Raw genomic sequence first — 23045 nt, forward strand, 5'->3', positions numbered from 1 at the left:
TGTCCACTCTTTTCCCAATAAATTTCTGGTTGTATGCTAGTTTCTGCCTTCCTCAGTATGCATTCATATAGCCCTCATTACTGTGACATCTCTACATCTTTAATGCATTTCTCGTCACAATTACCCTCTGAGGAAGAACAGAGCTGCTTTAATCCTCTCGTACTGATGGGAAGCCAAAGCCTGGCCCATCTGGATGCCCCATATGCCAGGCGCAAGGCACAGGAGTGCTGCATGCCTATGAGCTGCAGCTGGGAAAGTCAGCTTGGAGCAAACTTTCCCAAAGCATCAGCAAGGTGCCCAAGAAAGTGCCACGTCCTCAGAAAGGCCCCCATTTGGCTGTCAATGCTAGGGAGACATCGATGTCTCCACTTCTCTGGGCTGGAGCTTGAAGTCCTGACCCGCTCCCTGTGATGCCCACGTGCTGGGGTGGCTCTTCATCCTGTGCCAGCGTCCCAGCTCCAAAGTCATTGCCTGCAATATAGAAAAATCACCATGGGGCTACCAAGAGCTGAGGGCTGGCCAGCGTGGCCACAACATCTGTACCCTCAGCCCCCAGCACTGGCCTCACACAAGAGGCTTCAACTGCTCAGAGCACGACCAGCTCCTTATTCGACTCATTCCCATTTCCTCTTCATTGGTCTCAAGATCAGCCAGCTGGACAGAGAAAGTGACTTTCACAGTGCAAAGCAACTCAAGGAAAATGTGCTTTTTCTCCTAAGCCCTGAAGCACTGGTCTGTATGTTGGACAAACCATTGGGTGGAAAGTAGTAGGAAAGTGATGACATTTTAAAGAAGATAAGCACGGTGAGCTAAGCAATTGCAGTCTGCCATCCTGAGAAAAATTCTGCCAAAATATTGAAGTTCTCACTCAATTAATAAAGTATTAAAAGAAGTAACTGACACTAAACAGCATAGGTTTAAGAAAACACATATTGTCAAAGTGACCAGATATTTTCTGAGGAGATTACTGGTTTGGTAAATACTTGTATTAGTGCTGATGTGATAAACTTAAGACTCTGGTATGACTTTTGATGCAATTATACATGATGTAGAGGCTATGAAACTGTAATGCTACACAGTAAGTTTGGCACAAATGAACTGAGTTAAAAGCCAGGGGCCTGTTATGTCTCAAAGTCTAACTATACATGGAAAGTCACTACTGAGAGAATTTGTTTTTCAGCAGTGACTCCCTCCTTCCCCCCAGAATACGGGGCTAGATACTGGTAAAGTTTGTAAATGACTCGGGAATGTACTCAACTACAAGTGGAGACTGAGTATACTCAGTTTAGAAATAGGATAATTATTATCATTAAGGGTAATTATCCATTTCAATACTCTATCAAGTCTGGTGGAGTATTTCACTGAAAAAAATAGTTTAAGGTAGACTGTTTACTTTTCCTAAAAGAAGTCTAAATTCAGCTGCAGACACTGACTCAAAAGAAGAATTAAGTCAAGAAAATCCTCTGCCTCTGGGAAGTACACATGAGCACAATGCCTTTTTTTCCCTTGGCCTTAAAATTCATGAAGTACAAATTTTGGTTAGGTTTACTGTTTGAGAGCAGTGCCTTCCTGTATTCCCAACAGCACCAAGCCTAAATAAACAGCATATCAATACAATGGATCAAGACCCATTTCAGACCTGTGGGTGGCTGGATCCAACTTCCTGAAAACTAACTCATGAAAAAGTACATTTAGAGTAAAGTAAGTTTAGAGTACATTCAAGGGTGCTTGTGGTGACATAAAACTCACACGCTTTCTTTGACTAAATTTGTTTTGGAGTCTCAGCATAAAGACACAGCTCCAATTCTAATGTTAGCAAGCATTTGTATACAAATGGGTCTAGCCAGAAGTGTGCATGCCAGGAAAGATTAGCTCAGCAACAGAGGGTTTCCCTGAATGTCCAGGCACAAATATAATAGTCACGTCACTGGAAAGAAAGTTTCCATGAGATTATAAAGAAATATCTACTTTCTCTTTAGCAAATCTCAGAGTGGATCACTCTCAGAATTGTCCTGAGTTGCTCAAAACAAAACAAAACAAAACAAAACAACCAGTGAGTGATGAGGCTGTTTTTAGTCATGTCTTTTGGATCACCATTAAGTGGTTGTGTGTATGTTATAAAAACAACACATACTTGTACTGCCTGCAAGAGAATATAGAATTGGACTTGGAATCCTTGAATACATCCTCAGGTTTTCTTCAGTGATCACAGCTGTACTTTATAAAGCTTAGATTTTGGAGATTTAGCACTCCCATTATTTATTTTGATGAGGATTACTATTTCCATTGTGATACTGCTTGTAGACTAATTGCTCTTTGCATAGGAATGACACTACACCAGAAATTAACAGCCCCAAACCTGCCAGGAGGGAGTAGGGGCTACATTCCACCACGAGGACCATGCTGGGTTGAACATCAGCTCTCCACAGCACCAGTGAAGCAGAGGGAGAGAGGCAGCACCAGGGCACTACTTAGCCCTTCTGTCCTGGCCATCACTCACCAGCCAGCCCAGCAAAACAAAACAAAGAAAACAAAACAAAACACAGGTGTGAGCCAGCAGATAGATAGGGGAGGCAGTGACCCGTGCTCCCACGTAGAGTCCCAGGGGAAGCATCCTCTGGCCAGGGTCTGAGCGTGTCAGTCTGCCACAGGCTCGGTCCCAAGCAGCTGGTGAGTACGTGCTGACATGATGTGGAGGGGTGACAGTGACCCCCTCACCTCCCTACAGCAACACTAACTTCATGCCTAAAAAAGGAAGAGCGCTTTCAAGATAAATCAAAACTGGTTATTGTTTTTCCTCCCGCTTTTATTTCTGTTCTTGCAGAAAGGTCAAGAGTGCTGGTGTAATCATCTTTATGAGACATCTGCCCATTTTTAATATTGTATATTCACAACAGGCTAAACCCATCCATCTCTACGCCTGCAGCACTCCTCTTGCTATTGTAGGGCTGCCTGAATCAGCCACACGGTTTCATTTTGCTTGCTTGGAAGCAAGGTTGGCTTGTGTTTTGAAGGCAGGCTCATATTCCAAGGGTCTCAAGTGTTTTGTCAGTCTTGGCTGGAACCTGAAAGGAACTGGTGATACAGGCAATGCATTACTGCTGACCCATACGTACGTCACTTATTTTATAGATCTGCCAATGTGCTGGCTTAGGAGGGGTTTGGGGTTCTAGCCTCATTTTTACTTTTGTTTGCCTTGTTATTTTGATACATTCACAGAACTTGTCCGCACATTGGCATCTCCATTTGTAGAACAGGGAGAAGCCACTAGTTCCTACAGCCCTTATCACACTGATGTAGGAACAAGCCCAGAAAACACGGAGAGGTTTAGATGTCATTTCAGATGTTCAAGTACATGAAAAGACTCTCAGGATGCTCCATGTCTAGTTAAACGCGGAGAGAGATGCTGAATTTACAGCAGTATGGGTCTCTTCACATTGAGGTGTCTTATCCAAACCCTGATGGAATGGAGGGATGCACTGCATCTATCTCCTAATTAATGTGAAACACCTTAGTTCTGGCAGGAATCCCTACAGAGCCCTACAGAGCAACAGTTACACACACAAAGACACCAGGACTTGGGCACCGACTCCAAAAGCACTGTGTTGTGTAACAGATGAAAAACCAGGAGAGCCTCCATCACATGTGCACTTCTTTTTTGATAAAGCTGATTTCAGTGCTGCGTCTGGGGTCTCCTACCTACTTTCTTGTAGCCCCCCTTGCTCCCTCCAGGAATGTAAATGAATCCCAAAGTGAGTGTATTAATGTACAATTGACTTTATCATACATGAAAACGAACCCTTGGACAGCTAAGAAAAGGGGAGAAAAAGTTCAGGTGATGTAAACTGGTGGAAGTCTACTGAGCCATGGGACTGGTGCCAACTGAGGACCTTCTCCCACCATGTCCTCATCTCCCAGCATGTGATGCTGCCTGAAAGCACTGCTCCAGACTTTGCTGAAGGTGGGGAGCTCGGTCCCCTGACGGCTCTGGGCTCTTTGGGTGCAGATTTTGTTACCTAACCCCAGGCAATGTGGAGAGATCCATGAGTCAGCGTCAGCTCAAGTGTCCCCTGCTTGTTTGCTGCATTTCATCACGTAGGAACAGTTACAGATGTGTTTGGATGGCCCCTGTGTTACGAACACACTGTGCAGCCTGGGCTGCTAAGAGGGAGAGGCGGCCAGCATGGAAAAACAAATCTCTCACAAAGAGCCATCTAATGAAATGTAGGGTACTGTTAGACTTTGACACAAATATAGATCTTCAGCTGTTGGTTTTAAAAAGCATTTCAGGAACAGGAGTAGTATGTGTCCTCTTTGGGCCTCATCCAACAAAATTAGTGGATTTGAGGGGGAAGATTTCCTGGGAGGATGGGGGAGGTGAGGCTGACCACGAGATGGGGGCCTTGGATCCCCCTCCCCAGGGCAAAAAGCAGTGGGTGCATTCGTGCCATACAGTGGGTCTTCCACTGCTGTTTCTGCTCCCTCTGCTCAGCACTTGAGATTCCTGGCATGAGCTGAACATAAACACAAACATTCACATTTGGGGCACCTCCACATGTGTCTAAAATGATTCATTTTGAAGATACAGGAGCTCCATAAGATATGAATGGATGCACTTCGCTGTCTCCCTGGCAGGTCCCAAAACCACCTCATCAACCTCCCTTCACAGTCGTTGCCTATGAACAACAGCATCAGGCCACGCTTGAACAGCCGGAGGGGAGCTGCGGGAGCACATCTAACCACAGGCCAAAGGCAGGGCCGGTATCAGCACAGGCCATAGAGGCTGGGCCCCCTCCCTGCCTGGCTGGGTACGGCCTCGGGGACAGCCTGCAGACAGCCGTCACCTTCTCTGCTCGGCCTCCAGACTGCAGAGACATAACCTGGGTTTGGCCACATAGGCCGCAGGGCCGCTCCTTTGCCCCATGGTGAGCTGTGGTCATAACCAAACCCATCTAGCCGGTGGCTGGAAAGCTTTGGCCACAGACTGCCCCTATCCTGCTGCCCCAATGGCACCTACAGTCCCCTGGGAGAAAAGAAACGGCATAGAGGAGCAGACCACCTTGGAGGACCAAGATGGTTTCCCAATACGCAGTAGTACGCTTGCATGGCTTTTTAAATGTCCAGCATGGAGGTGGTTGAGCACAATGCTCAGGATGTGGCCCCGGCCCTGCTGCTGATTCCCCCTTGCTTCCCCCTGAGAAGCAGAAACAAAGCAAGCTCCAAAGAAGAGCTCCAAATGCTAAAGCTGTACTTACTGAGTGAATTAAATCCAGCAAATGCAATAAAATATATGATTCCCAGAACACCATGACTTCCCAAGGCTCTTCTCCTCGAGCTGAAGGCCATGCTGTTGCTTGTTCAGAGAGTATGGAAATGTGGTGCAGGATGGGCAGCACAGAAAGCCAGAGACATTAGCATCCATTATTAATTTGAGGGACTGGGCAAACGCAGCTGGAATGTAAAGCAGGAACGGATGACAACTTCAATAACAGATGAAGTCAGTTTGGGACAAGTTCATCTCCAGTAAATCCAAACATCATGGAAAGGATTTGGATTATGACAGTCCCCAAAGAGCACTGACCTAGAAAGCCACTCTGTTGGACCTGTTCCCTAAGATCCTGCCACAAAGAGCAGGCACCAGAGGAAGATGCTGCCCAGTGAGGAAAGTCCAAAGAACTCTTTTAGACCTGCAATGTCCTATCCCACCATCCTCACCTCCAGAGTACGGCTGCAGCTGTACAAGATGTGAATAGCTGGCTTAAGTATAATAAGAACTGCCTAAATTTGCAGCAATTTTTGGTACACATATACAGAGAAAAATGAACAAACAAAAACCCCAAATATCAATTTCCGTTCTTTTCATTTCCTTTTTTTTTTTGTTCTTTCCTTTTCCTTTTTTTTTGTTCTTTCCTTTTCCTTTTTTTTTTTTTTGTCATTCTTTCCTTTTCCTTTTTTTGGTCTCTTCTCTTCTCTTCCTCTTTCTCTTTCTTTTTCTTAGTCCTGTGCCTTTCCTGTTGCTTGTAAACGTAGGGTCATTTCCAGAGAGCCATAAGCTACTCAGGTAAACAACTACTACCAAGCAATAGTGGTGTGCTCAGCAGAAAGCCTGTCCTGATTTACTGCCTCCCTCGAGTAGCTAGGTTAAATAACACTGGTGGATATCAGCTATTCCTGTAGCAGATGATCCTTCTGTTTATCACATTATGTTGCAGACAACTTTATATCAGGCAGCTGCTCTGTGCATATGTTCCTACTACAGTTTTAAGGGGGATACTGCTATCACTGTGCAGTGGGAGCTTCTGCTGTAATAAAAACATGTGTGGGATGATGCTGGAGAAATTCCCTCCCCCGCAGCTTTTACACTGTAGACGCTGTTTTTCTACACTTTCAGTTCCCCCCTTTCTCTACCTCTCTCCCCCTTTTGAAAAATAGTTTCCTTCTGAAACAAGGAACATACTAAATTTTGTGCATGGTTTTGGAGGATGGAGCAAGAAGAAGTAGAAGAAAGGGGCAGTTTTGCAGTTTTCTGGAGGTCACGAGTGACAGCAATGCTGCTGTGCTACCTTAGAAGGTCTCATGAGCTGCTTTCCCCTGGCAGATTTTAGACTCCTTTAGAAAATGAAACTTGTCATTAATGCCAAAATAAAAATAATACGAGATGACAGTACGGGTTGTCCAGGCATAAGTGAAGCACATTGAAACAAAGTGGCTTGCCTGGAGTCATCACAGCTTTGTGAAAAAGCAAGGAAACAGAATGGCTTTTGACTCCTGAGCAGTCTTACATTCTGGCTCACTTTGCCTCCTCCTTGGGGGTCAGACGGAAACACTGGCTCCAGTCATAACTACATGACTGGGGTGTAAGCAGCAAGCTCCCTGGCTGACTTCCCATACAGGTGCCAGATCTCTGCCCCATGCATGCCATGCCCAGCACCTTTGTGGGGCCAAGACCCATGGACAGAGCCAAGGTGGCATCCCATCAGGTTCCTAGGACGGGCTGGTGCTAAGTTTGTAGGATAACTTATATTGGCTTCAGCATCGCTGCAGAGCAAGAACAGTATTTCAGTTCCAAGTCCTACATGCTTGTGGAAGAATGATGATGCAGACAGCAGAGCAAACAGAGGAGCATCAAAAAATTAGGGAGAAAAGTCTGTGCTCCAAGCAATCAAAAAGCTGAGGACCAGATCTGCCAGCTTTAATCCTATTAGGTTGTTGGTGGAGCTGATGAGACCCACCAGAACTGAGGTACGACTCTGCAAATAGGAGCAAAACATGGTTTCAGCTGCCAGGGTCCTTTGGAGGACAGTGAGGTTAGTGAGCGCTGAGGGAGAGTCTGTTCTCTAAAGCATGATCTGGAGAAGCAGTAGCACTTAAAGGCCTTGTGGAAAAAAGGCTTTTAAGGAGATTACATCATAGCTAGTTTCTGTGTTAACACTGCTCTGGCATTTATCTTTACAACGGGCGCTCACGTCAGCCACTGCCCTCTGATCTTACTTTGTCATATGTTTTTCTAACTAACAGTCTCCGAAGAGATGCTGCTTCCCCCTCTCCATCTGACTCTCCCTCAGCAAAAGGATAGAATTGTTTTTACCTTGATTAAATCACACACTATTGATTTCTGTCCCAAGCAAATCAGAATTGAAGCCTGTGGCTTGCAAGTCAGTCTCCTCCTTGCAACAGTGTAGTCCTTCTGGAAAGCCTGGCGGGCACTGTTGCATTTCCCTGCTGTCTGTGACCTGGACCAGCACCAGACTACGCAGCACGGAGGGGGCTGACACCCCCACATAGCCCTAGTGCATGAGAGCCATCGCTCAGGCAAATGTTGCTGTGTCTGGTGGCCTGCTTTTCAAAATGCAGGAGGAGCTGATCAGATTAGTAGGTATCTGGTGCCTCCAAGAAACAGGTCACAAATGTCTGAAAATTTGCTGTTAAACTAGTATTCTGGAATTCATTTTAGAAGGTGACCTGATTTCTGGAGGTTCTGAGCACTGAGAGCCAGGATGCTTTAACTTGAATACAGATATGCAAGCTTAAGTTTAACCTTCAGAGTTTTATGATACAAGGGTCAACCTCTCTTTACTTAGGCAGAGTGTCAGTGTGGGTAGAGGACAGAAATTCATCTAAGGACATAGGTCCTCCAATTTTCCTCCACGACAGGAACAGTTGTCCCAGCTTTCCAAACTGTTACAAGATATAGGGATAAAAAGTGCAACATAAGGCTGCGTGTTAGCACTGTTGCTATTAATTTCCCAATTCTGTAATAGAGTAAATAATTTTTGCCTTACAAGTACTTTAACTGTATTTTTGTAGTATTTCCCTGGCTTTCTCATAAACCACGTATTCGAGCAAGCACAGCAGCAAGGCAGCGGACTAGGGCAGGACAACAACAGCACAGCCCTGACCTGAGGACAGTGATCCTCAGTTCTTTTGAACAGTGGCACCACTGAGAGGCACAGACATGCGCCAGCGCAGTGCCATCCACTTCATTGCACAAACACACAGCCCGGCTCTCCAGCGGCAAGCGACGCATGCAGGGAGCACGGGTTGTACTTCAGAAGGGAATGTAAGTGCTGGGGATCAGCTGCTTGCCCCAGCAAACTGCGGGAGCCCCTCACGTTACAGCAGTGAAAAGAGCATCCTGGAGGAAAGAGACCTGAAAACACCGAACCATCGTGCTGAGTCTGCCTTTGCCTTTTTGGTGCTCTAATACCTGATTAGCACATTTCCACATCAATACTCAACAACCACATACACATGTGCACATCCATGCATCTCTACATGTATCTACACATGCATCTCGTAACGAGGTTGAAAAATCAGAGGCAACTGTTTTTGTGTTTGCAGTGGCAGGCCCCCTGGCATGCCACGGAGAAACAGGTGTCGAGGAGCAAAGGTAAGAGTAAAAATCATCCTTGTCCTCCCTCGTGACCTCCTGGCCAGCACCCACCTCAGCTCAGCAGCAAGCAACCACTGAGCCAAAAGCACAGAGGAAGCATCATCCTCCCCAAAATAAGGTGGAGTGGGCCACGGCTTAGCACACTTACTTGGTGTTAAGTGGTTTGGAGAGCCCACTGAGAAACTATGCATTTTTAGGTGCTTAAAAACCCTTCAAAAGCTAGCCGTTGCTTTTACTGAGCCTCAGGCAGCCTTGGATGAAAGGCATGCCCCAGCAGCACTGTGAAGGCAGGTATGGTGGAGCCTTATCAGGGGTATGGCAGAGCCTTATCAGGTACCAGTGATCTTTTCTGTCTGGGACAGAAATCGATAGTGTGTGATTTAATCAAGGTAAAAACAATTCTGTCCTCTTGCTGAGGGAGAATCAGATGGAGAGGGGGAAACAGCATCTCTTTGGGAAACTGTTGGTTAGAAAAACGTGACAAAGTAAGATCAGGTAGCAGGTAGTGCCACCCCTATGGACAGTTTAAATACATGTAGTGATAGCCCTTACAGACTTTTAATTCCAGTATCTGCTGATACACGTTTTTTTGTCAGGTGTTGGATGAAACTGTAGCATCACTGACAGACGACAAATAAGAAATGAACACAGCGATGCCCTGGTACCTCAGGCTGCCTCCTTTCTCTTTACCAGGTGGTGATGGCATGGCCATAGGCTCTGCCTATTCCTCCCAGCAGGGCAAGCACCTTATTCTCTTCAGTGCGTGGTAGGACAGAACCTCGCTGATCACTTCTGTAGCAACTATTGTTCACTTTTGAGCCTAACAATAACAATCTTCAGTGCTCAACATCCACTAGTCTCAAATCCAAAGTTTACAAAGGTGAGTTTGTTTCAGACATGGTAGTGTTGAGTGGCTGATGGGTTAATTGGACCTCATGAGATCCCACCAGCAGGTTAGTGGGGAGGGAGAAGCAGCACCCTGGACTCTCTTGTTGATGCTCCTACAGGGAGGGAAGGCACTTCTTTAGCAAGAGTCACAGCACATCGCCATGAAGTCTTCTGAAAGTTTATCCGTCTTTCAGTTCTTGCAGTGAACAGGCCTTCAAAGGAGGGATGATGTAGGCTGAAATCCAAACAGATGAAACATGATTTCGGAAGTCTAAGCTCCTACAACGATGACCAGTCTTTTGCCAGAGAATGATTAATGAGATACCTCAGGGCTGGCAGATTCAATCCCACAGAAAGATGACAGATTTTCTCTTTATAATGTTCTATATACAGATCAAATTAAAGCCAGATCTGCACGACTTCTTCAGGCTGAACGGTATTCACAAGAATGGTGCCATCAGAGACAATAAGGCTATGAAATGCAAGTAAAATTCAGTACTACTGCTATGATTAAGATATTATCTCTTAGATAGTAGCTTTTTAAAGAGCTCAGGAAACTCCAGACAATAGTGAAGATTGGACAAACCTCACAGCTTGGAGCTGAAACTTTCTCCAAATTAGTGCCTTCAGGGAAGCAAACAGAAAACGAGCTTCAGCCAACTGCAGGCTGACTTTCGTAGCACAGATAGTAGAAGACTTGGAAATACTCGGAATATTTTCTTCATCTGTTAGTAGCAGCAGTTTCTAAGTCACTGGTTTGTGTCTATCTCTGAAAAATTAATGGATTGCATGTTGGGCATTCAGATGCTATACGGAGAGTGGCTGTACTAGACATACACTTTAGATTGATAACTACAGATGGCTTTAAAGAGTTCAGTTTACAAAGAAAGACATTGCAAGTCACATGTCTGAGTTTTAGGGAACAGCTGGTTGACTATGTAGCAGGTACTTCTGTTAGTGTACAGCATCTACATAAACATAATGTTCCTGTTAGATATTACAAAGTTTATTCCCTATATCACTTCAATAGCTCAGTTTTTGCTGGAAGGGCTTCAACTATCATTTAGAAAATGTCCCTGGGACCAGTAAATAATTCCCACACTTAGTGCACTCAGGTTCCTTTTCCAAATTGTATTTGGGTTTCACTAAGAGAAATATAGCTAAAATTGATGACCTGGCTGGAGTGAAATGGAACTAAAATGTAAAATGCTTTCCAAACCAGAGGTATGTTTAATCCTAATAGAATAAAATTCCATTTATCAACTGATAGATTATTGTGCAGTGTCCATAAAATATAGAATAGTTAAAAAGGCAATTATATCATGTTAACAGATCAAGTCATTTCACCATGCCAAAGGCCCAACAGAAAGTCCTCAATCACCACTTGGAGTACACTTGTAACTCTCTGAAAGACAAAAGGCAAGGCACAACCTACCTCACAGTCACAAAAGCAAGCCACTTGGTTACTGGTCTTTTCTCTGCACTTTTCACTGTCTTCACACAGAACTCTAGGCCTGCATGGTAGGCAAACACTTGCAGAGATGCTGTTGACCATCATTCTCTCCTGAAGCCTACAGTACTTGGCAGCCAGTGCTAAAGAATAAAGCCCCATAAAGATGAAACAGCACCTGCAACTTGCTAAGTCAAAATGAGGGTTAAAACAAACCCTCCCTTTGCTCAACCGACAGTCATTTCCTTCAACAGTGGCTATGAAATAAGAGTATACCATCCTTCCAGAGGGAAAGGAAAATGTCCAGTGATGATTCAATAGAATTTGCTCCACTGGCTCCCTTATAAAAGTCCAGTTTAACAGCATAACTTGCCAAGGGACAGACCTTTGTGTAAAATATTTTCAACTAATGAAGTGATGAAATATCAGCTCCATTTAAAAGACTCTTCAAAATTGTAAAATGATTCATTTTAATAACAATTAGGTATTCATTATTTGCTAGTATATATATGTGATTATAATGGGATATGATTTACTAGGGCAAGTGTTAAACTAACTCACATAATTATTAATGATAATTTTTGGCAGTGGTATCACTTATTAAGCTACGTTTTTATTAAATTAATGGATATTATGTACTCACTTCAGGATAACATCCCAAATGTTCAGACTGCTGCTTCCTTGATCAGCTATGCTGACTTAAAAATTCCCCATAAGTTGCAATTATACAGGCAGCACAACACCCTTTTACCACATTTTTAACTAAGACAATGCCCCAAACCTTATGAGAACATATGTTTCTGTGGGTGCTTTATCAAGGTCAGCTGCTTAACCTTTGCTGCTAGGACAGCTTGTGCCAATTAAGTTTGCTTCTGGCTTGTCAAGATGAGACACAACTCCAGTCTGCCAGGGGCACGGGAACTTACAATTATTTGTAACTCAGCAGCCTCTGACTCATCAGTAACTTCACTGAAGATTTGTTATCTTCTCAATCAATGAAATGGTAGTCATGTGCAAATGGACTGCCATCCACACAGGGAATTAATGTCTTCAGTTTTGCCAAGTCCTTTTTCTTAAAAAAAAAAAAAAATCAGGCTGTTGGAGTACACATCTCAAAGCAGAAAGGACGGCTCTACTGCAGAATGAGTTTAATATCTAATGCTTCCTGTTTCAAAATTAAACAATACTTTTAATCTATAGATAACAGAACTCCCAATGATTTCTGCACTGCAAAAGCCAGCCTGAGGCTTTTAATTTTAAATACTGGAAAATGTATGAAGGAGTGCATTTTCAAGAGAGTGGATTTTTCCATAACATGGATTTATTACTGCATGAAAAATTGAAAACAAATCTGCAAGGTCTCAGAGCAGAGGGAATATTCATCACTTGCCTAAATAAAAATTAGCCTTGACAAAACATTTCAGAATTTATTGTGGTGAAAAACTATGAATTGGGAATTTAGCAACAGAGCTGGAATTGACAGTCTGATCTAACCACTATTTTACAAAGACAGACAGTTTACAACAGCACAATATGAGATGTTATGTACATAATTGATAGCAGAATCCTATGAGTAAAGTATTCGCATGAACCTTTTCCAGTCTTACCTGCTTTCTAATCACTAATCCAGCTCTTCATATTTAATACAACATCCCAGATGCAAAACTAATTCAGCTTCGTATTTGATTGCTGCTTAAGAAATCTTCTCACCCTGAACATTTTTCCCATTTTGACTGGGAGGTGAAGACCTCTAACTTTTATTCCTGCACTAGAAATAACTGTGCTAGATGAAAAAAAAAAAAATCGGGATTTTGAGGTCTTTATGTCTTTGGTGTTTAATTCACCAGCACCTGCAGTGTGAGGCAGGAAACCTAAGCATTGCATTTCTGATTTAGGTGGGTGAATTCTGCCTAAATCCCACCTTGGATGTTTAATGATTTGGTTCACTGTGCTAACAGGGAAGGTAGCATCTGTGACGTGAAGGCAGCATGACAGGGACCTGGGCTCAACTCAGCATGTGCTCTCATCTGTGTCTCCAGGCTGCATGTCTGGATTTCAATTTAGATCTGAAAGCCTCGAAATCCTACCGTAAGTTCTTAGAATCACAAACCTTCAATAAACTGAAAGTGATCTGGGAGAAGACAAGAATTGGATTTTGGTTTTGCTTTGTAAAGTATAAACAACAGTCTCACACAGGAGTGTAATTCACAGTATAACAGCTGTGTTATCCAAACTGAAAGGGCTTCCCTGTTTCAGCATTCTGCTTGCATTTAAAAATCACTGTCTAGACCAATATGCTAAAACAATGTTCTCTCACAGCAGATGTCATTGCTATAAATTTCTCGATGTAGGAGTCTGTGTACCCCTCCACTTTGTGTGTTACTGTAGTTCTCTTCCATTACTGCTCAGTGTTGCTAGTAAGTATTACATATGAAGCATGGAGGAAAATTTCTTCCCCGTTATGATAGAAAAACACCCCCATGTGTTTGCTAACAACTTATTTGGTCATCAATATTTTGGAGAAGCTGATCATAAACTCTTAAAGTGTGCCTACATATCTCAAAACTACTCAAACCCAGTCCTTCTGGCAGAAGTGGGGTGAGCAAGGGCTGGTTATGCCAGACAAGTTCTTAGGGTCAGAATTACAGTCACAGCACATGTTTGGAAAGGTGCAAAGCACTCAAAAGACAAAAGGCCTACACAAAAGAAGCTGGACACACAGCCCATACTGCAAGAGCTGTACCTGATGACCTGCAGCAAATTCTTTGGTGCTTCATGTTTTAAGGCATGTGGTGGCCTCCAGGAGGATTTCAATGAAGTTTTGCAATCACAACCTCCCCTCACCTCCTGGAGGACAATCATAGATTGTCCAAGGCCAAAGATCCTTTTGGCCTTGCGTAGGCAAGCACCTCAATGTCTGTGGCCATGTAATACAAGAGGTGATGCGCTGAGCACCAGGACCACGCTTAGCTCTCCTTCTTATACAGCCTTTTGGAGAGCATGTTTGTGTGAGGCTCAAACTCATTCTCTCGATCCACAGTGGGTTACCCCACCCATTCTACTACTAGCATTTAGGTCACAGAAAAGCCTAAGGAAAAAACATTTCTTATTCTTTTATGTACCAGAACCATATGGTTTTCATTTCTAAAACAAGTTCCTGCTGTGAAAGTCCATGTTGCTAGTGGTCAGCAATCCAAATCTGCAAAATTTGGTTGCTTTAAAACCTCCTCAAAGTTTAAGAAGTTCCAGTCTGTTCCAGTACTTCAGGCTTCAACATATTACACACACTGAGACCATCTGTCCTTAAAGATCCAAACGTCCTTAGCTTTCCTATTTGCACTGAAGGGACCCTGCACACTTCCTGAAATTAAGCTATGCATTTGTGCTCATACAGTTGCCAAAAAGTTGCTCCCTGACTACAGTTGGTCATTTTGGCATTTTCAGACCAAATCATTAGTTAATTAGATGCATTATCTCCAAAGATAAAGATTTCACCTTGAAAAAACAAATTGTACAATTACAGCCTTGAGATTAGAGTCCTCTGCAACGATGTCATTCACTTTGGCTTTGCACTGTGACTTGATTGTGCTTTATCTCAACTGAGAGCTTACGGCAAACTTTCACAGAGTTCAGGAGCTATAAAGACCTAACTGTGTATGTACGTGTAAGCGTCCAATGAGTCAAAGGCTGGTTCACATATCCAGACTCATTTGTGCTAGTTCTGCTTGTAATGATCTCAGATAAAAGGTTTTATTCACATTTCCTCCTCTAAATTTCAACTGAAGCAATATTTGATTTGACAATTCCATCATCAGTGAAGGGATGGCGGTACCACGGACTCTTTACCCAATGCAGGAGATGGATAGAGAAGAGACAGCAAACGTTGCCAACCAGTGAGGGAGGTGTTCATGCTGAACATCCTTTCCCTTCCTTGATTCATTTTGAATAAGTCACCTCTGAACTGTTTTTTCCTCAAACCTTAGGCAGGTTAAAACTGATACTGACTGCTGTCTTTGTCTCTGCTTGGATGTCTGCCTTCAATCCCTCCCTGTTTTGAAAGCCTAGCTTCTACTTCCAGATGAATTCCTTTCTTCTTTGCCATGGCCCTGGAGAATACTGTGGGCTTACAAAGAATTTAAAGGTTGACAACTGCAATGTTTTAGATTTTGAAGGGTCAACATCATTTGAACTAGCTTAATCTCATGGGTCTGTGTAGCTGGGTTAGAAATGCTGCCTAAACAAGTACTCCACCTTGCCTTAGTCTTGGCTGAAATCCAGAGACAGGGAGGAAAGCCGGGGGGGGGGGGGGGGGGGGGGGGTAAGAAAGGAACAGTTAATTAATGGCCAGGTTCTGAAAATCCCTAGCTCCTCCAGGTCATGAAAGCCACATCTAGGGAACACGGTGAATTTCATTGAAAGTTCATACATTCTTTGCTGTCAGCATCTAAACTTAGTTGGCCTTAAGCCCCTCACAGCCTCACGAGCTTTTCCCTTCACTTTGTTAACCAGCAGTTTTCTAGGCGTGGGTTAAAGAGCAGGCTTCTGCTTGCATACGGAGAGATACTGAGGAAATATAAACATGCCAGACAGCCTGGAGAAACTGTCATTGGCTCAACTGCCATGTCTCCTGACAGCCCCCACCAGTTTGTCACACAGTCCCTGGCATCCTAGCTACTTCTAACACGGCTGGGCCTCCTCAGCTTGAAGACCATCAGGAAGGCACGTGTCTATACCAAAAAAGACAGGAGTATCTGGGACACAAAAAAACAGCACTTGGCACGAAGCTCAGGAAATTCAAAACTGAAACACTCACGGTGAAGATCTCCGTGTCCCAATTTATGGACAGAGACACTGAACTCCGACCAAGCAGCATTGAAAGAAGCAGCACTCACAGTAACCAGTGTGGCTGACCCAGCCTTCATTTAGATACCATAAAGCAGAAGGATTCACTGTAGCAGACCAAGAGTCCTCTACTTAACATGGATATGCTGCTGCAGGGTGTGGAGTAAAGTCCCAGGATAGTTGCAGAGCAGGTGCAGTGAAGGCAAGAATAGGGTGTGGAAGAGATATTGGAAATGCCAGTGGCTTGTGTGAAGGAGTTAGAAACATGGAAAAAGCAGGCCTCTGATCGCGGCAGAGGGAGGACAAAAACAGCCCGTGTTTTCTTTCCTGGGACCTGCAGTCTGGGTGGCGGAGACATTCCCTGAATCCACCAGTCCATAATTTAGTTATCCATGTTGGGAAATATATTGGCCAAATGATCTAATTTAATTTCCCATACTTATATTGCTGAATGGATGATACGTCTCCACGGAGTGCACTGAAGCACAACCCATACATTTCATACACACAAGTTGGTGTTTTTGCCACCTCTCATTTGTTTTGCCTGACTGCCAAGTTGTATGTGATTCGGTTTATTTTCTGTGGAGGGAATTAGCTTATTATCCATCAGAGTGAACACAGAATTTATGAGCAATTATATGTGAATTCTGGAATTCATAGATTTATACAAATCTGTTAAATATTATCTGTAGGAAGCAGAGCTGAGGATTTGTCACTGGATGGACCAGTCTATATTGAAATGTCTGAAGAGATACTAAATGCAATCTGATTGTTCCTGAAAGTCCTGAATTATTCTAAAAGAGGGGAGGTTTAGATTAGAGATTAGGAGGAAAGTCTTCACTCAGAGGGTGGTGAGGCACTGGAACAGGTTGCCCAGACAGGTTGTGGATGCCCCATCCCTGGAGGTGTTCAAGACCAGGCTGGATGAGGTCCTGAGCAACCTGATCTAGTGGGTGCTGTCCCTGCCTACGGCAGGGGGTTGGAACTGAGTAACCTTTAAAGTCCCTTCCCACCAAAGCCATGCTATGATTCTATGATTCTCAATCACAATAAAAGCCTGTAAGAGACTGATTCAGCTGCTCACATGCAGGTATCCAATGCCACTCTATACATCCAAGTAGGGCTTGCAAAACATTGAGGTGGGACTGATAAGAGTACACAAAGAGGGTCCTCCGCTTTTCCATAGCAGCAACTGGAGACCAAAAAGCACATGTCAAAGAGTGCTTCATTTAACATGGCTTCATTTAACAGATAATTGAGCTGTCAATGTCTGTAGCAGCTGGATGGACAGGAGTTACGTACTTACTGGCTTTCACCATTAGGTCCAAACCACAACATGTGGAGATCATCTAAACCTCCAACAACTTTCAGCACAATTGCACAAATAGCTGTTAAGGACTGTGCCTAGCAGGCTGCAGCCTTTTGGGGCTGACAAAGCTCTGAAAGCAATGACAGCGTCTTCTCAAAGATGTAGAAGTAAAAAACTTGTGCCTCCTGGGCTGCTCCTTCTTTTTGCTGAGGTCTTTCCAACACTTTAATCACTGAAAAAGTGCAAAGTGCAAGCCTAGCATCAACCATTTAATTATAGCTTGTCTTGTCCCTTTACTGCCCTCTCCTCCAAACGCTGCTTAAAAGCAGTGTCCAAAACATCAATATTTAACCACAAGGCTTGCTCATTCTCACAGGGATGGGGATTGCTGTACACGTGGGCTAAATCACAGTGCCTAGACAGATGATAATAATGAAAGCATCTTTCAAGATGAGGCACTTGATTGCTACTCTAAAGCTTACTGGTGAAAGGAATGTGTAATCTATTTTTTTATTGCATTTGAAATGAAATAGCTTGTTTAAATATTAGTCATCTGGATTTATATAGCTCATTTTTAGAACTGGGCTAGCACCTGGCAATCCAGCCTGAGTAAGCATCAGGCTATCCCAGTCACAGGCCCGTTTGATTTCTGTTTCCTCTTTTTGCAACGTGTGACAGACTTATTTTTTTCTGGTATGATTTCCTCCCACTTCGCAGTAGACAAATCCATGCACGCAGACCAGCTGCCTGGCGGCAGCCCAGGGAAAGGAGAGCAGAGTCCTCCCAGAGCAGCTGAGCACCATGCCGAGGACCAGTGCTGGCACTACTCTGCCGCTTCGCAAATGGGTAAGAGTGGTTCCCCAGGGCAATGGGTAGCCCAGGTACAAGAAAACGGAGTGGCAAACACTTTATTTTCTGACTGTGAGACAAAGATCAAGGCAATTTCCACTATTACCGTCCATAACATTTTCTTGAATATTGAAAGAGATTTTTCCTGCTATTAAAAACCTTCATCTCTGCTTTTCAAGCTCTCTTTGTACTTCCTTTTCCAAGTGTTTCAAATTACTGTTTTTTTTTTCTGCCTCTGCCTTAAATTTCTGCAGCCTGGCACAGATATGAAGCATACTGCTGGCAGAAAACACTGCAAAATTCTGCCTGTCCTCTAGCAGGCTAAAAACTGTGCAGGAGTCTTCCTCATGTCTTCTACACATCTAGGGATGGAGCTGATAAAGACAAATATCCACATGATGCTACCTAATGAATTCTTCTCCCATGGGGGAAGCACTGAGAAGGATAATAGACATACTTTACAACACTGTTCCAGGGGAGTTTATCTAAGCAGGGAGAAGAATTAATAGGCAGCCTTTTAGGGAGAGACAAATTTGCAAAAATGCAGTAGTGCTGAGGAAATTTGCTGTAATATCAAACGCCTGGGATCTAAAGGTGCCTGCACAGGGTTCAGCCCATGTTCCTGCAACCAGTTAGTACACGTAGCGCCAGCAAGGTCCATTGCACTGCCAATGAACTCCTCTCTGGGGACCGCTGACACAACTATCTGTGCACGAGGCGACTCTCCACTCTCTGGAAAGGATTCATGTGTCAGAGATCACAGAAGTACTGATTTGGAAGGAAATTGGAGATGAGCTAATTTCAGTCTTCTGCTCACAGAAGCCCTTGCCTGTCTGCCTTTTGAAGACCTCCAAAGATGGAGACCCCACACAGCCTCTTTGCCAATTCCACCCTTCCTTCCTGGGTTGGACTAGACAGAATGCTGAAAATTTTGCCTGCTTGTAAATTAATTTGCCTTGGATCACGAGGACCTCCAAGGTGTGTACCTGGTGAAACAGTAGGTCATACAAATCAAGGGGAAGCACAACACTTTGTCTGTGTAGGAGAGCATTTCTCAGGACTAGGACATTAGCGAACCACTTAAAGCCAGGGAATCATATATAATACAACGAAAGGAGGGAATTTCTCTGGCTTTCCTCCAAAAGCCAAGTATTATTCATTGATCAGAAAACAGATCTCCATCTCCACTGAGAACATTTTTTCCTCCATTTGCTAAGTGGAAAATGATAAACGAGCTAGCTGTGCCCTCTCCCACATCCTTTCTCCTTCCATCTGTCCAGGCATTACCGTCGCTTTGCACTCCTTCAGCGCACCACAACCGCACCAGTGGCTACTTACCCGGCACCACCAGCAACCTTGGGGGTGGTGGAGGTGGGGGAGGTGGTGGCAATGGTGGAGGTGGTCTGCACTGGCAAACTTCCTGGCAGCTCTCTGTCACTTCGTCTGCTACAGGCTTGGAGCATGACTTCTGGGGCTCGCCCTGAGTAATCTGTGAAGAAACAAGTCAGAAAGAGTGAAAACTTATTTTCCATGAATGTGCTTCTTGGACTTGAGCTCCTGAGTGGCACCTCATCCCTTGGTGAGAACTGAGCTCCTGCCACCACTTGCTTTTCACTGAGGCCACTACAAGGTCTCTCTTCCCCATGTGATCTCAATTTTATTTTATTTTTTACTTAACATAGTATCTTCAAGACCTCTTTCCCTCTGTCAAATGCGGTTGAAATTGGACAGCTGGTTTCTGAGTTATTATGAGGTAGGGAGAAGGCGGGTAGTGGCAGACAATATGATTGCGTAAGCCTTCTTTCCTTAGGAAAGCCATCTAGCAGCATGCATTATTCACAGGGTCGTTGCTGCGAGCCAAAGAGAGCTAATAAAAAATTACAAGACATTTAGGGTCAGGATTATGTTCATTTTCCTTACGGCAGAAGTGAAAGCCAGATGAGATCTCTGTTGTGCCAGCCTCCCTCTGATGTTCGGAGAGCATTTCACAGACTGCTTCACTTCCCACTATGGCAAGAGGGAACCCACATTTTACCCATCTGTAGGCCACATCTATGGCATGGTGAAAATGGAAATGCCATAAACTGTGACCTGTATCCTCCGTAACATGCAGTATTGGTTAGTTATAAAGCTGAAGAGGGGGCATTGCAGAGCCCAAGTGTAAATACTGTTGAACCCAAGTGTAGGCATTGCTTGGCCCTGGACAACAATTTAGCCAGTATTCAATGTATTCAGTATCTTGATCTCATCATGAAAAGGAGCACTTATTAACAGCATATTTTTCTTACTGGCAATAATATTTACATGACTGGAGACTTAAGGAAAATTCAGTGACTGTAAAATTTCTAATCTAATGCTAAAAAATGAAGTGGAGTAAGTCCCTAATGAAAAGAAAATTTGGGGAACATTGCAGGAGCCTCTGACTGGTGTTAATTTCAGAGGTCTCTAAGCCAGCTTTTTTGAAAGGACTGAGACTCTAACAGAGTCTCAGGATACTCTTTTAAGGAGACAGAGCCTATAAGACGAAGCAGCATGTTATCTAACAAGAACTTTGAACATAGGATTAGGAGCCCACCTGGGATGGACCCGTGTCTCACTGAAGCCAAGGCAAGTGACGCTAGCATTCAACTGTTGCCTTGTACAGTTTGGTGTTGGGAGGGCTATTGTCCTAATAGTTTTAGGCTAACACCATATTCTTGAATTATATATTTTCCATGGCACATTGGTCATTACACAGAGGATGCCTCATGCCTGACCCTCCGACCTGTTTTAGGTAGGCCCCTTCTGCGTCCTCGTCTATCCCCACAGCCACCCAGGGTTGCCTCCCTTCCCGTGCCAGCTCCGGGCATGCAGAGCCCATCTCCTCTCCCCTTCATCCCCTAGCCCCCAGCGTGGCCAGCAAGCCTCTCCCATGGCCAACAGCCGGGCACCTCCTGGCTGCAGGAGGGCTGCACGCAGTCTTTTCATGTATTTCTGGCCAACAAGAGAGATGTGGCTAATTAAAACAGCATCACAGCACAAAAGACATGTTCACATGCGTAGGAGGTTTCTAAATGCAGAAAGATGCATTACTCTGGCCTCAGGGAAATGGCGGTAGGGCTTTGTTGATTAAATATTATAGAGAGGGAAGAAAAGAATAGAAAGAGCTACGCGCAACTGAGTTGGAAGGATGGCTTGGCACAGCACAAGGCAGAAGGCTCAGTTCTTTAAACAGCATGTCAAAATCTATTACCAAACATAGGGAAAAACAAATTCAGTACAAGTGCCTTCCAACTTTCCCCTTCGCCATCAGGTAACAGCAAGAGGATGGCTAAAGACCATCCCAGACAGCTTCCAGGAACTTACACAAACTCTCCGAATGCTCTAATGAATCAAACTGACTCAGCTTCGTAATCCCTCATAGCTGGTAATAAATCTGTCTGCTAAGTAGGTATATTTATCTTTAAAGTAAGTGATCACAGGCAGCAAAATATCCTCTATGCTGTTTCATCTCTTCCAAGGCTGTTTGCGTGTCGGGCTATGGTGTTAGCAGCTTGTCCAAGAGGAGCCCCGCTGGAAGAACACCCAGGACTTCTCCTGGCTTGGACCCATGGGACAGCACCTGCAGTGCTCACAGAGCAAGTAGGGCAATATCTCTTCACTGGCCCCAGCAACTGATAAAGAAGCAAGTATTAACACCCAGCTCTAATTATTGCTCCCTACCTGGTTCTCCAGTTGCTAAATGCTATGGCTCGCTGCAGTCTTGCAGGAGCCAGTAAAGTGGGAGAGAACAGAGACGGGGAAGCATAACATTCAGCAGGCTTGGAGCCGACCTCGTAAGCAGACCAGAAGCAGCTTTGTGTATATGAGTCTGAACACCGTGCTGGTATGGAAAAGCTATGCTGACTTATTGCTCTAACTTAATATCAACCAGAACCAAAAGGCTTGCTTGGTCTTTTTTTAGACTATTGACTGCTTTTAAATCCCTGGAGGCTCTTCTACCTTAGGCTGGTAATAGAGTGTCCTCAGAAACCAGTGGATATTTTTCTCAATTACTTTGCAGACAAGATTAACCCTACACATGCCCAGCTGCTCTCTGCTTCTGTGTACTTTTCCTGAAAAAAAGAGTTGTTTGTTCTCCTCATACCTTAGTCTGATCATTTACCAAAATTGTTTGTTTCCCTTCCCTTTTCACTCAGTAGAATGTCCGGTTGCTAGAAGATACTTGTGGGAACACAGATTTTACCTTTCCAGGGGTTTGTCTTAGAGGGTTAGTACGCGAAAACAAAGATATTGTAAACTAGCTGAAATCTGGCAAGAAAAGGAAAGACACAAATTGAGTTTGAGGGTCTTGAGGGGGAGAGAAAGAGTCGAGGACTGTTTCAGGAAGATTAACTAACAGTAGAAAGACTGAATTAAGAAAAAGGAAAAGACATTTGGCTAATTTTCAAGAAAAAAAAAAATCCCACTGTTGATGTCTATTAGTCTTGTTATGAAAGGAATGAAGGCTATTATTTGTGTCTTCTAAAGGTAATCAGAACAAATCACTAGAAAATACGCTTGAGGGAGCAATCTTGCTCTGGCGGAGGATGATGAAATAAATTAACTCCATGTTTCTTTCCCACTGTCTGCAATTCAAGGTAAGCTGCTTTTACAGGAGATGGCAGGAGAAAAAAAGGCATGTTGAAAAAGCCTAATCTCTCTCTGGACCAGTCTGCTAATTAGAGTCCGTCCTCAGACTTTACTGCCTATTCATTTTGCCAGACACCAGTATGTCCCCAGAATGGCTTTGGATGTACTTTGCAGATGATGACCAAGACGACACCCACCAGGCT

The 23045-nt window shown here is 44.1% G+C and overlaps 1 protein-coding gene and 1 long non-coding RNA gene across 8 annotated transcripts in view; both read right to left on the minus strand.

Annotated features, from left to right (window-relative positions):
• The window catches only part of PRIMA1 (proline rich membrane anchor 1), a 54354-nt gene that overhangs the window by 28253 nt on the left and 3056 nt on the right, over positions 1-23045 (minus strand). For all 4 annotated transcript variants that reach the window (XR_014585011.1, XM_083838097.1, XM_083838096.1 and 1 more), the window contains exon 2: positions 19570-19720. Coding sequence is in view for 3 of the 4 variants with exons in the window: in XM_083838097.1 (XP_083694223.1) it covers positions 19570-19720 (151 nt within the window). In the remaining variant the exon portion in view is untranslated. The remainder of the gene's footprint in view (positions 1-19569; positions 19721-23045) is intronic.
• On the minus strand, positions 7133-15483 carry LOC310900320. Of its 4 annotated transcripts, none has more exons than XR_014585012.1 (4): positions 11875-15483; positions 11217-11374; positions 10107-10550; positions 7133-10016 (listed from the first exon to the last, which is right to left on the minus strand). It is a non-coding gene; the product is annotated as an uncharacterized lncRNA (long non-coding RNA). The 4 variants fall into 4 exon arrangements; XR_014585013.1 differs by having other exon boundaries at positions 7133-10253; positions 10368-10550; positions 11875-15474; XR_014585014.1 differs by having other exon boundaries at positions 10368-10550; positions 11875-15467.

This window comes from Anser anser, assembly GCF_964211835.1.
Source record: "Anser anser genome assembly, chromosome: 5".
Taxonomy (NCBI): domain Eukaryota; kingdom Metazoa; phylum Chordata; class Aves; order Anseriformes; family Anatidae; genus Anser; species Anser anser.